The 15,168-nt window shown below is 42.4% G+C and overlaps 1 protein-coding gene across 2 annotated transcripts in view; it reads left to right on the top strand.

Moving 5' to 3' along the window:
• Window positions 1-15,168, top strand: part of AMPD3 (adenosine monophosphate deaminase 3) — a 95,504-nt gene that overhangs the window by 43,609 nt on the left and 36,727 nt on the right. For both annotated transcript variants that reach the window (XM_078680957.1, XM_078680958.1), the window contains exons 5-8: window positions 5,081-5,300; window positions 6,841-6,970; window positions 12,990-13,184; window positions 14,565-14,696. In XM_078680957.1, coding sequence (XP_078537083.1) covers window positions 5,081-5,300; window positions 6,841-6,970; window positions 12,990-13,184; window positions 14,565-14,696 — 677 coding nt within the window. The remainder of the gene's footprint in view (window positions 1-5,080; window positions 5,301-6,840; window positions 6,971-12,989; window positions 13,185-14,564; window positions 14,697-15,168) is intronic.

Genomic DNA, 15,168 nt, shown 5'->3' with positions numbered 1-15,168 from the left:
GGGAATTTGAGGACACGAAAAGGGCACTGGCAGAAGCTCCCAGTCTCAAATCATTCATACCAAGGAGGAAGACTGTGCTGACCACCGATGCAAGTTCGAAAGGACTAGGAGCAGTTATCACACAGATGGGCGAGGAAGGTGAGGAGACCATAGCGTTTGCGTAAAGATCACTCTGGAAGGCTGAAGTAAACTACTTGGTGATCGAGAAGGAGGCACTGGCGATAAATTGGGCCATGAACAAATTCAGAGATTTTGTGTGGGGAACGAGGTTTCACCTGAGGACGGACCACAAGCCACTGGTTGAGGTATTCAGTAGGAAAGGGCTGGACTCCATTTCAAGCAGGATAAGACGTTGGGTGGTGAACCTCCAGGAATACACGTTCGATGTTGAGTATGTACCGGGGGCAAGGAATCGAGCAGCCGACTGTCTTTCACACCTGGTGAAGGAGTCAAATGAAGATCCGGTTGGCACAGAAGAGGAGAGTGAGGACGAGAAGGAGATACAGATGGAAAATGTGTGCATCGTTACTCAAGGAGCCATTGAAGAAGAGAACTAGAAAGAGAACCTAAGAAATGATGTACTACTAAAGGAAGTGTGCGTGAGAACGAGGGGAAGTTGGAGAGACAGAGACAAACAAGATGAGGCATTGAGACCCTTTTGGATGGTCAGGAATGAATTATTAGTCACCGACGATTGTCTATTCAGAGGGACGATCTTGGTTCCACCTGAGGTCCTAAGAAAACGTCTAGTCAACTTGGCACACGAAGGGCACTTAGGGATAACCAAAACTAAGCAAAGGTTGCGTTCTGACTACTGGTAGCCCAATATGGATTTAGAGATTGAGAGGGAAGTAAGAGACTGCATACCGTGTTCCACCAGTGACAATATTCTAAAGCAACACACACCTCCAATGCAGAACAGGGAACTCCCTGTAGGTCCATGGGTGGATGTGGCATTGGATACAGTGTGCCCTCTAACAGGGGAACATCGGACACCTTACATCCTGGACTGGTAAATTTGTACTCGAGGTGGCCTGAGGTAAAATTTGTGTCGGAGATCACGACTAGGGTGGTGATTGACTTCTTGCAAGAAGTGTTCCCTAGAGAAGGGCCGCCAAGCACCTTATTGACTGACAATGGCATGCAACTTTGCTCCAAAGAAATGCAAGACTTCCTAGGGAGTAGTGGGATTGCACACAAGAGGTGTGCGTTATATCACCCTGAGATCAATGGGATGGTTGAATGATTTAATAGAACCATCAAAGAAGGGATCCAACTAGCAAGGGCCAGTGGGCTGAGTTGGAAAGATGAAGTGGGGAGACGTTTGGAAGCCTACAGCCTTACCCCTCATCAAACCACGGGTGTCACCCCGTTTGAATTATTGCGAGTGAGAAGACCCAACTCAAGGGTAGTACCAGGGTGGATGAGGTGGCACAAAGGTTGGACGAGTCACTGTAGAGAGTCCAGGTGACGTGACAGGGAATGCAAGGCGGTGAGGGACAGAAAAACCAGGTTTGACAAACTACACGCAGTCAAAGATGTTAAGTTCAAAGTTGGCGATGTGGTCACAATTAAAGCACCTACGGGCAGAGCAAACTGGTCAGAAATCTCTAGACGCACAAAGGTTGTGAAGATATTTAATAATGCTGTAAAGACACAGGAGGGGAAGATTTGGAATTTTGGGAGGGTGGTAAGATACCTCGCTCCCACACAACATGATGATGACAGACCTAGGAGTGAATATGATTCGCGCTCTAAAGGAGACACATCAGAGCCGAGCGGCTCAGGTTGGGCCAATCTTACTCGGCGGTCAAGCTGTAGGGAGGTTGTTCGCCCTAAGTACTTGGAGCAATATGTCACAGAATGAACTCTTGCTTTTACAAAATGTTGTATCAACATCTTTCCCCTGCAACCTTTGGTATTTTATTGCATATTACTGTATAATGGTAAATGTTTGATCTCAAGCTATAGGGAGGGGGATGTGTGGTATCCTCTGGCCTAAAGGGGGAACCTTTACCCTTCTCCTCACCCCTGCTCCTCACCCCTGTTTGGCACGCCTCTTGGTCTTCACCATTGTGACATCATACAGAATGCCGCAGTGGTGAACGTTCTATGCGAGGCGCCTCAGGTGTGAGAGAACGAACGCACTCGGGGACGAGCTGTGGCTGGGGTCTTTGTTCTTGCTCTTGTATTTTAAATAAAAGACTCTTTCTTATTTGTAACTTACCTGCGTGTCCTTGGATTCTACATATTTCACAGGGGGCAATTGCATATTAGTTTGAAAATAAATACATATCTATGTATTAGTACATTTAGATATGTATTGATTAAAATAGTGTTCATTAAGTGTTATCTGCATTATACGTATGTTGATGCATTCTGCTAATAAGACTCTTGTTGTTATGGTTGTTATTTGGTATAACTTTGGTCTTTACTGTCGTTGCACTGCTCTATTTGTCCTAAGTGGCATGTATTTCACTATAAAATATGTTGTGATTAATTTTTAAGGCATGAGTATGCCCCCCCTTAAAAAAGAACAGATCATTTAAAATTATATGCAGAAATCATCAGACTCATTAAGTGAAAGCTGAATGACAAAGAAAAGTTTCAAGGTGCGATGGAGCTAAGCAGCTATTACACTTGCCTGCCCTGTTTCCTAATCTTTTACTTTCCACCCCTGGGTGAAGTAGTCAAACATAACTATAAGTAGGCAAAAAAAGTATATTTAAATATATTCAGGTTTGAGGTCTTCACCAAAAATCATCCTCTGTGTCCCGGATTGCTTCTAGGTTTGGACCAGGGGATCACAGAGTGAGGTTCTTTTAGGCACTGATGTTTAAGTCTCCAGCGTGCATGCATTGTTGCTGCAATGGGCATTGTATACAGCAAAGAGCTTGGAGCTTGCCCATTACTTACCATTTGCTGGCTTAAGTGTCATTCTATTTAGCTGGCTCCTAATTGGCAGCCACATGCCTCACATCGATTCCTTTTATTTCTCCGAAGCATGGACCAAGTACTAGTTGATTTTGTATTATTTGTTTTCTTCCGCTGTTCTTTCGCTGCTTGTGCTGTGATTTAAGGTACTTAGGGTTATTTCTGATTGACATTTTTTCTACAGTTTTTTTGATGTTTGTTGGAATTTGGTGATTGTTTTTACAGAAACAAACAAATGCCAGGGAGTCTTAAAGCAGTTTGTGTCTTACAGTCTGGTGCTTCCTTTGACCAGCATTTTTTTTTTGGTTGGAATTTGGCGATTTCTTTTACAGCAACTAGCAAATGCCACAGATTATTGAAACAGTTCCTAAAAGCGTGATTAACCCTTTTTTATCAAAAAACCTTAAACGTGTCCTGTTTTGTCTTGGCGTATATTGCCATGCAGCAAGATTAATTGAAGTGTTGAGCTACACATCAGATAATAATTGTTTTGAAGTAAGCATAATAATTGTAATATGTTGTAAATTGAATATCAACCAACCATCTTAGATTGTACATTAAATTAGCACCAGGTAAATTTTCTAAACTCCTCATTAGAAGTAGTCAGCGCTATATAAATACAATTACACAAACTGTTGGAGAGAAAAACAAAAAGCTTTGCCAAAACCAATAGTTTTAGCTTATGCGAAAGCTATTGGCTTTTCCAAAGTGTATTGTATACATGTTGTACCCCAGCTTGACTGTGCAGAATGGCTGAAAGTAAAGTTAGAAAAAAGCACTGGCCCTGCCATAGCACTTTTCTTTCTAACAAAAGTTACCAAACATCAGAATATTTTATGTAAAAAGTGGTTGAAAGACGAATCACATACAAATCTTTGATGGTTAAAGGAAATGTTGTTGTTTTACTCTCGTTCATAGCAGTGAGATCAGCAACATTTTAGAAAGCTATTGATCTTTTCATTATAGATAAATTGAGCACTGTGCCTTTTCCAAATATCATACTCACTCATTTAAATCAAGGTCTTACTCGTGGGTTAAAAATGCAATATATAATTGGGGCTAGTAAGGCATTGACTTGGCTTAGTACGGAATTTTATTATGGATAAGACAAATAAGGCAGAATTATGGATACCGCGCATTGGCACACCGCCGCACTGTACACTGCACTTCGCTATGGAACACTCTGAACTCTGAGGACTGTGACAGTGTGCCGTGTCACAGCTGGGACAGTGTGCCCTATGACAGCAAGTCCCAGACCTGCACTGGGAATAACATACTTGTTGCAGTACAATTGGCGGTTTCAATCTGACAGTCTACGTTTCACTGTGCAGGCAGCAACTAACCTGACTTTCAAAGGGGGCACATATGCCCCTGCAGATGGGTGCTATGAGTGACATCACGTGTCTGCAGGGGGATGCTCGGGGGTCACTGAGACTCCGTTTCCCCTCTTCTAAAGAGCACCATCATCCACCTCTTTGAAATAACCAGGCAATGTCCCTCCTGGCTGCCTCTTTGCCTCTGCATAACCCTAAGTAATATGGCGCAGGCGCAAACGTAAAGTATCTCTGTTTAGTAAAGGGTCATTCCCCATAAAAATGGCCACTTGAGATCACACACTGGCCCACATTTGACGCTGGGGCAACTTGTAAGGCTCAAGGAGCTGCGCAAACGTCTGTGGCCTCTTCTGTAAAGCCAAAGTGCCTTGCAGACCCATAAAGTGGGCACAAAGGGATCACGAATTGCCTCACCCTATCATTTGGGTCATAGGTGAAAAATTGATTTGTAGAGTTTAAGTGAAAACATATATTAAAACGAGCAGTGCTAATGGTGAAACAGCAATTGGACATTCCAATGTCCTACAGGATAATGGATCCTATGAGGGCGGTGTACCGAGGCCTAGTCCAGACAGAGTTTGAAGACTACTCATCAGTCTAGAAACAAGGGAACGGTTTTGTATGCACAGTCTGCCATACAGCCCCTCATTTCAAATGTGCCCTCAATACAGAATATGGGATCAATTCGAAAGCGAGCAAATATGTTGCTGAAAACTTGCACTCACATGTTCACAGGTGAAATACAGTGTAGAATGCTTGGTATGAGGACACAATCTCACCTCGCTGTGTGTTTTGTTCCTCTCTTTGCACAGAGTTCCATTTCCCACCAGGTGAAGGACAGGACCCCTTCAACCTTGAGGATGAGCACCAAAACCTGAATTACATCGTGGACATGAAGGGGGGCATTCCCTTTGTATACGACAACAAAGAAATGTTGGAGAAGGATGAGCCGCGGAGTCTGCCCTACCCACACCTGGAGACGTACAGCGTGGACCTCAGCCACATCCTGGCTCTCATCACGGATGGCCCAACGTAGGTCATGCTTTGATGAATCCAGCTTTTTTTGGAAGAAATTTCCTTCCCTTAGACATTTATGATTCAATTATTTTAATGTCTTTTCTGCTCTTATGGTCATTTTGTAGGATGTTCTACAGTGCTGTATGTGAGGTATTGTATCCACGCTGTGCGAGGGGTGCATGATACTGGTTAGATGATGATCACACCCCTCACACTGGGCTGGCGGGTGAAATTGAAGGCTTGCTCCATATTGTGTAACAAGGGATGAGTCGCTGTCTGCTGGGAACCCTCATTAAACCACCCACACCCACTTATCCAAACACAATTAATGGCTCCTGTAAGTCAGACAACAACATTGCTATGCCGCAGTCCTGGGCTGGGTCGTTCCACTGGTGAACTAAAAAAGGCAAACACTACAAGAGAGTCAGACGTGCACTACAGAGATGACACAGCCACAGGAGCACACTTCAATGGCTTCCTTTAGGCTTTCATTTCTGGCATGACTAATCACGATTATATATGGCATTTATTGTTTGAGAATTAATTGAAAGCCCTCGCATATGGACTCCACCTTGACATTGTAATTGTTTTATCAGGGATATTTTATTTAGGGAAGTGTAAGGTATTCTGCTTTTGAAATGGTGCCAGAATATATCAGGTTTTTATGTTCTTTATCTAACTTTTGAGTAAATTTTTCACAATGCCTTCAGTAGCTTAATGGAGGGGTGTCTAATGTAGGTTCTGATAGCTATGCCCATGCCAGATTTTAAACAAAACCACTGACCATCTAAATCGGTTCAATTTTCATACCGCGCTATGTTACTATTTGTGTCGCTCCTGATGTTCCGGCATTGATTCAGCCAGCCTGACCTTGCCCCGGCTGAACGTCAACTGCTCTCTTTTCTGCTTTGCGTCGATGCCATGTCCCCTCTCACATGCCCCCGACATTGGAAGACCACTTTACCCTAGTGCCTTGGTTGAAGGACAGAATAGAACTGCAGTGATTGGATACATTTATGAACTCATCATAGAATATATTAAAACAAACTTGTAAAGGACGGGGAAGGACTCAACTGCTCTTTCTACCAACTCATGAGGGTGCAAGTGGTCATATTTAATACCCATTGATCTCATAATGAGATGAATAACTTTAGTTGTGGTAACTCATGTCATGTCTTATTTTTTCATTTAGTCTTGGTAAAGACTGCCCTAACACTTTTTTACTACTATATCGCAGCTTAACACATTTAAAATATAATATGGTGATGACTTGGGGTGCAGTTATTATATACCTTCGAATCCCTCCCGTAAGACTTCATAGACTGCCATCAGCTGTTACATGTGTAGCCATTAAGAATAACGGCAGCGCTATTATATGCTGGTGGACATTTACGTAGCATGAGACATAGAATATGAGACGCCATTTTATAAAAGAAAGATGCACCGCTGAAATCACCAGTGGTGCAACAGAACAGTCATAAGTGTGCCTTTGTATGAAACACATTTTCCTATGTGTGTTTGTTATTCACACTGATCTTTGAATTTTGATTTGTAGAAAAACCTATTGTCACCGCCGGCTGAACTTCTTAGGATCGAAGTTCAAGCTCCATGAGATGTTGAATGAAATGTCAGAGCTGAAAGAGTTGAAGTGCGTCCCCCATCGGGATTTCTACAATGTTAGAAAGGTACGGTATGTCGAAGATTGGTTGATGATGTTGTGGCTCTGGTGGAAGTTTGCCAATTGCTGAGACGCCATTTTGAAGCTTACTAGAGGACAGGGTTAGCTCCATGTCCTGGCACGGGAAACATCCTTTACAACGCAACTTTTACCACGCAATGCTTTTACATCGCAACTTTTACAACGCAAACCATTACAACGCATTGTGCTGGGGGGCGCTCTAGGATAGGGAATAGATTTAATTTACTATCCAACACCTTCCCTACTATCCACGGGGACTGGAGTTGGAATAGTAAATTAAACTATTCACTATCCAGCACCCCAAAGCGCTATGAGTTGTAAAGGCATGCGTTGTAAAAGTTGCGATGTAAAAGCATGCGTGGTAAAAGCATGCGTTGTAATGTCATACATCCCCTGGCACTGCCTGGAAGGCAATAGTAACAATATGGAGGGTGCCTATTACGATGACATCCAGTTAGGGCCTCTGTAGCATCGCTGCCAGTAGCCCCACGTGAAGGCTCGTGTTGGTAAACAACATTTTCCTCCATTTGGCATACAACCACCTTAGGCTTCTTAGAATCAGTACTCCCTGGTCACTGATACATAAATTAGATCAGGATTTAAAGCTGAGGAGAACCCATCAAAAGTTTTTATTTTAGCACATTTTGTCCCCAGGGGTTAATTACTAATGCATCAATTCTACACTTTGTGATACAAGCTATGCCAGATTTTGACGCACTCCAGAAGGATCAGGGAGACTGAGGACTAGTTGGACACTTTACTCAAGTGTTTATCTATCCTGTGAGAAGACATCTCTGCATAGGATAGTGCCACATCGAGGGACTGTTGTGAGATGTTTAGTGTGGTCGGCTGTAATTGACCGTGGCTACATATTTGTTTGGTCGGGCACTGTTGATTGGCCAAGTATTTATTGTGGCGTTTTTGTCAGTCCTTTATCTGTCAAGAAAAGTATGGATTTTACAAAAATGAAAATGATATGGTACTGCTATGGTAATACCTAGAACAACTCTAAGGACACATAATATGTGGGCTTTAATACTAGTGATTTCTAGAACATGAGGTCTAATATTTTATATTCTTAAAATATCTTATTGGAGTTTTTATTAAATTGTTTGCTGGGTTAAGTGATGTAGTTGTGAGAAGACTGTCTAGTTCTTAGTGAAGTTCTTAGTGACAAGTGTGGACCTCTAGATGTTCTATGAGTATTATTCGAATACACAAAAACCCTCACAGAAGTTATCTGCATGTGGGAGTTATGTGTTAAAGACATAGCAAAAATACAACAAGGAATGAAGGAATCCTAATTGGCGAAGTATATTTGCAATAGTAATAAAGTGAGTTTTACATTGTGCTTAAAATCTGGCCATTCCAAGGGCTCGAATAACAAATGTTACTGTTAATCAGTTCCTTGCTACACATTTCATAGACTCTGGAAATACGAAAGGCGGACTAATTCCTGCTGGAATTGTTGTCTGTGGAATGCAAGATACATATAGATCTGCCTACTTGGTGGATTAGCCAATTGATGTTTTCAGTACTGGTTTTTGGGGAAATCAAAAATAATGTTTGGACTACAAGGCTCACTGTCTTCTTTTAACATACTGGCATACCTTGCTACTTACTTGTACACACACATATATCTATTGTTTTAAACAGACATATAAAGCCACATACATTGCTAAGGCGATGAATATTTACACATGCATGCATAACAAATTGCATAGCTAAATACATACATAGCTACACATATCTATACATACACAGCTCGCTACAAAAGCCAGCTACTCACATACCTGCATACAATCATAAATCCCGGCATCCATTTACACATACCCCTTTTAATAAATTTCACAGCACCTAGTGATACTCCCCTTATCACTATCCTAAATCCAAAATGTTATAAATCCCTGAAACGCCCATGTTGCCTTCGCCATTGGGGCTGCAAGAGACGTATTGAGTCAAACACTTTAAAGAGCGAATCAACCCCATGGAAAATTGCTCTAAATCTAGTTATATGAAATCTTACTAGCAACGCTCGGGCAAGGGGTCCCTGAACTGACTTACAGTTAATGTATTCATGATAGTTCATTATATGCAGGGCCATATTGCCCAGCCGTGCTATGTGCCGCTCCATGCCTAGAGATAGTCTATAACAAATTCCCTGATCTTATCGCAGTACCAAGGGATATGTGCCAGGCTCAATTATAACCCCAACGCCATGGCATCTAGCTTCATAATCACCCACAGCAACACCCATGGAACGCCCCTTCAACGCAAACTGCTGCGTGTGAAGGGGCCGTATTTAAGAAGAGGAAAAGTCACGCAGGGTGGCTTTTCCTCTCCTTGTAAATATGAAAGAGCCCCCTGCGCCACCAGTACGTCACGAAAAGTGACGTACTGATGGCGCAGGGGGCTTGTAAATCTGCCCCGGCATATCAAGTGATGTGCCTCAGGAGACCTACTGTATTGAGTCTTGAGACACAGGAAATGCCCAGGTTAGGATATTATGCAATGGGGCTGTGCATGTTCTGTTCCCATTGGTATAAGATTGAGCCAGCTTAAATCGGACCATGGGAGAGCAGCCCCTGCCACCAGACTTCCATGCAAGGAGGTGGGCGAAAGAAGCAGGGTTCTGCATCCTGCTGCCAACATGCTTGCATTGGCTTTCTGATTTGTGGTGTCTGGCTGTGACGTCAGCCTCAGGTCAGGTGATAACAGTACAAATAAAGGAATTCATGGCACCGCCAAGTGCAAATATAGGAACTTTGAATCAAGATCGAAAGATAAAACACAAAGGGCGGCTTTAGGAATCACTGATCATGCCCTGACATTTTGAAAATATGTTTATGTATTACTATGAGCAGATAGTTGCTAGGCTAATATGTATTATTTCTGCTTTTAATACTTTGGGGCTTTTATAAAGTGTAGCACTCGCCTCATGAATCAGTGGAGAGCTGCTCATAGAACAGAAGAGATGTACAGAGCAAATAAAGAAGGGATGAGGGCAAAGCAAGACACATTATGTACCTATAACAACAGTAGGGGGAAGGGAGACAAGCGCAATTGGGTTTAGAATGGCGAGTGGTTCTAGAAGCATGAAGAGCGGGAGATATTTATATATTGTTATATTGATATTTTATTTCTAAAACACTCATGTAGAAACAGTTGCTTCTAAGCACACAGTGGTAGGGGAGGAAGCAAAGATTAAACCAAACATAAGGTGCAATGCCGAGGGGAAGCAAAAGGGTTTAATGAAGATGGATGAATGTGCAAGTCTTGACAATCATGTCATATTCAACTTGGAGTTTCAGTGTCAAGAATCATGCCTCATTTGGGCTGGAGCAGGGATTGCTCGATAGGAGGGGAATGAGCCATTTATTAAATTGGGGAACAATGTGAGTACCAAATGAAACTTATACTAGTGCTCTAATTGGGTACTTACAGATGCAGAGAAAAACATCCCCGGTATGAGGGTACCATATCCAGTTCTGCGGAATGGGCAGAAGATAGTGGTGGTCGAATCTTGGCAGTGATGTAAAATCATGCTCTATATATAAATTTTCTAATGTGCATGCTAAAATAGCCCCTGTGCTAGGGGCAAGACATATTTAACATATCAATGAAGTCCAGCATCCACGCCCGCAGTCCGATTGGTGGGGATACTGCACCGTTGTCTTGGGTCACACACTGAGAAGGCAGGCCAGCAGGTGTGTTTGTTGTTGCAGTTTTCTAGTAGTGGTCTGGTAAGGTATTGCCTTCTGGGGCCCGATTCACAGAACTAACTTAAGACAAAATCCTAAACTTACTACCATTTTGGTATTCATAGAAGGCACTTACTCATTTTAGTATTCACAGAAGGCACTAACTCATTTCGGTATTCACAGAAGTTAGGAGTCCTAACTTTAGAACTCCTAAATGCTTTCTGTGATTACCGAAAGTCTTAAAGTTAGGATCTTTCCTAGTTTAGGAGTAGTAAGACTCCTAAATGCCTCCTGTGAATACCGAAAGTCTTAAAGTTAGGATTTTTCTCAGTTTAGGAGTAGTAAAGTTAGGAGTCCTGACTTTTCTACTCCTAAACTTAGAAAAATCCTAACTTTAAGACTTTCGGTATTCACAAAAGGCATTCAGGAGTCCTAAAGTTCGGACTCCTAACTTCTGTGAATACCGAAATGAGTAAGTGCCTTCTGTGAATACCAAAATGGTAGTAAGTTTAGGATTTTGTCTTAAGTTAGTTCTCCTAATCGGATCCCTGGTATTTTTACTGGTAGGAGTTTCAGATACTTTGCATGTACGGTGACCAGAGGGTCCGTGTTAGAAAGCACTGGAAAAAGAAAGTGGTATAGTGTCAAAGATATTTAAATGCATTCACGGCCAGGCAGTAACTTAATAGATACGGTATAGAGATATCTTTGCTGGACTGTGCCCACAGTATGTGCTACACGTGATGTATATTGCTCTATGAGTGTCTTCTATTTCGGTTCAACATATTCTATGATAACATTGAAATATTGTCTACTAGCTTCTCATCAAGTATGAGTTATTCCCCAGCTTAGTAACCTATTCTCTCAAGGTCGGTTACTAATCAGGGGGACATGATTGAATGTGTCAGCTTTTGGAAATAGAGAAGCACCACAGGCAGCCCCCCAGTATGGACTGAAGTAAATGAGGGACACTGTGGCTGTTGATAAATAGTTAAATAGCAGGGATTTCTTGCACCCCCAGGGCTAGCTCAAATGTTTAACACACCAAGGGGAAAAAACGTTAAGTCAGGTGTTGGTGATGTTCCAGTTTCGCCCAATTGTGGTGAAGGGTGAGTATCAACCAACTGAAAGGCCTGATCCTTAATATATGTCACTCATACGTCGATCGCTTGGCCTAGGTGTGGTGTAGGACGTTTGTAGAAGTCAGAATGAGTGTGGTGCAGTGAAGGATGAAAAAAAGTGCTCTTAACTGAAAATGCGAGAAGAGGTGATGACTGGGTTTTAAACAAATGGCAACCATAGCTTGAACATTAAAGTCATGTAAAATTGTGGAACTATATAGGAGTGAAAATGATTGGTTCTTGGACCAGAAGAGGGTGCAGCAAAAAGGATACAGGAAGTACCTTAAATCAATTAAAGTACTAGAGCAAAGTGATTAATCCGTTTCATGTGATGAGGAAAAGAAGATTAGTGCAGACCGAACATTCCTCATGTAAAAGCAGATCTTTACATAAAAACAAGAGGTCCACCACCATTTTTTCCTAATGTATGTGGCACTATTTATGCACATGACAACTACGTTAGCACCAAGTGGAACTAATTCTAGTGCAATAGTTGAGTATTTGGAGGGGCAGAAATATAACTTCTGCTGCATGTTGTTGCCACATATACTGCTACTGAATGGCCATTACTATCATCTCCGTGTTTGTTCACACGAGGAGTCCTTGTTAAATCAATTACCATTACTAGTCTATATCAGGGCCTTCCTCAGGGATAGGAATCTCTATTCCAATAAAACTACAATCCAATTCAACATAGAGTTATATAAAGTGTTGAAGCAATGATTATCACGGGATGCTGACACATCAGAATGGCAGTGACGCCTCTGAGATGAATATTTACTTTCATTACGGAGTCGAAAAACAGGTTGGTTCACCAAGCCACCCGGCATACCTGAGGTGTGTTTACATTGCCCGTGACCTGCATCACTACAGGCAGGTGATCAAAAATCAGGACAGAACCTGCCAAACCAGCTGTTGCTAATCAGAGAATGTGTACTTTGGGAGCTTAGTAGAAGACATGCACTGCACTTATTACAAGTTTTTTCTTACTTCCTGATGCTGAGAAGTTTAGTTTTACAACCATCTGATATTAAAAAGGACAATTCATTGAGGGACCGTCTAAAAGTTCATGGTTGTACACAAGTAAACTTACACTGAGCACAGACCCTGCAGCACATCAGTGCAGTGCAGCTCGGCAAAAGGGAACAATAAGTGGCAGTAATGGCCGTGGTTCTGTTTGCAGGTGGACACTCACATCCACGCGGCTGCATGCATGAACCAGAAGCACCTGCTGCGCTTCATTAAGCACACCCACCGCACCGAAGCCGACAGGGTGGTGGTGGAGAAGAATGGCAAGAAGATGACCCTGAAGGAGATGTTTGAAAGTCTTCACATGGATCCCTATGATCTGACGGTCGACTCGCTAGACGTCCATGCTGTGAGTATTGTCCTCCATTTTGTCATTCAAATATACTGGGAATACAGAGCTTACTGGGGAATCTTTAATGTATTGGAGGAGGGTTTAAACTCGAAAGAATTATAAACAAAATCATTTCTACTGTTTCCTGGATGGTACCAAATAATGGAAAGTGAGGGGGAGAAACGGACCACACTGGCACTTAGTGGAGGAATTATATGTATTATGCCAACATTCACCCTCGTACGCATGGTATTGCTTATGAACAGTTTGTAAAGTTGACCTGAAAAATATGAAAATGCAGTCCTTAAGGATGTTTACTGATGTGTGCCACCAGAGTTTGAATATACAAGAGTTTTTCTTAAGACTCAGGTGTGCAGTTGGAATGAGCCTGATAGTCCCAGTATCATCAGGTCCTCTCTGGTTATCAACAAATAGACCAAAGTGTCCAAGAGAAAAAGTGTGTGTGTGTGTGTTTGTGTCCCACCCAAGCTGAAATTAGCCATTATGATTCTTGTTCAACTGAGCACAATACATATGTTATCAATGCACCTGCAAGATCGGGAAATGAGAGAAATATGAAACCATTGCCAGGGGAGGTTCGTGCCCCTGAAGCATAATAGAGTGTTTTCATAAACTGTAATCTGAGGTGGTGTAAGGGGGAACCCGATTTGACAGCCCTCTTTTAATTGGAAATATACAGCGACACAGCAAAACCTCAAGGTTACCGAACAGCTGTGATAAAATGATAATCCATGCATAGAACACCCACAGCTGTGTCACGGTACTAAGCCATTTACTCGCAATCCTAGCTATTTGTTTGAAGTAGATCATGTACTGACATCCAGTCTCTAAATATGAAATCATAACACAACCTTCGTATCAAGAAGTCTCTGCTTCCTAGAGCTAAAACGCCAGCTGAGGAATCAAGGAGGGGACGTCTAAAGCCCACTGTCCAGACTGATTTGTAAAACAATCTGCTCCAATGAAGTAAGAAACAAAGAAAAGTGCATTTTTAAAACATTTGGCAGAATGTAGGATGATGAGATGCAGTAAACGTGGAAACTGCAAAAAAGCTTCCCTAAAAGTGATGAAACCTAGGCTCTTTGCTCTCTCATTCATCACTGCTGTATCCATTACAAATCTGTCCAATACCATGTTGGATGGTTAGTGTAACATGAGCTTGGAGCCCAGTGACTTGTGGTTGTGAGTTGTGTGTGTGTGTGTGTGTGTATGTGAGGAGCGAAGGAGAACATTGTTGTGACCCGACTAACCTTCTAGAATCTACCAACAACCCTGTAGCCACCTCCATTTACGCCAATAAAGACGTTTCTTCCACAATGAAAGAACTGGCTTCATCTTGCATACTTTCTGAGTTTCCAGATCTTTTCTTCATTACAGGGGCGTCAGACATTTCATCGATTTGATAAGTTTAACGCCAAGTACAACCCAGTTGGTGCCAGTGAGCTGAGGGACCTGTATCTGAAAACAGAGAACTACCTCAATGGTGAATACTTTGCGCGAATTATCAAGGTAAATATAGTTTCTGACTTTTCGTATCGATGACATATCTTATGTGAGCCTTGCTAGTTCACTTCACCTACAGAGCTGCAATAGTGCACTGGTCTCCCTCCATGTTGCTGCACACATCTCACACTCTGATAGATACTAATAAGGAGGTTTTTGATATTTTTTGCTCTGAGTCCACCTGCCCTCAAGGAAATATTTTGACGTTGGGCCCCCTCCAAAACTTTATGGCAAGGATTTGGGGAGCGGGAGAGACAGGGTTGGTCGTGGGGGGATTAGGAGATCATTTCAGGGGGGCTTTTCTGTCGCTTGAAAACAACAGTAAGGGAAAGACTTATAAAGGAGCAACAGTATCAAACAAAAACAGAACTGACCAAAAACACTGCTCCCCATAATTGGGATGCTGAGGCCGAAACGCAACTCCATCTGCTGCACTAATGATAGCTGAGGCCCTGAGAAGCCGGCTATCTCCTTTTCT

Source organism: Lissotriton helveticus, chromosome 3_1 (genome assembly GCF_964261635.1).
Source record: "Lissotriton helveticus chromosome 3_1, aLisHel1.1, whole genome shotgun sequence".
Taxonomy (NCBI): Eukaryota; Metazoa; Chordata; class Amphibia; order Caudata; family Salamandridae; genus Lissotriton; species Lissotriton helveticus.
This window is presented reverse-complemented; position numbering and strand designations above follow the sequence as displayed.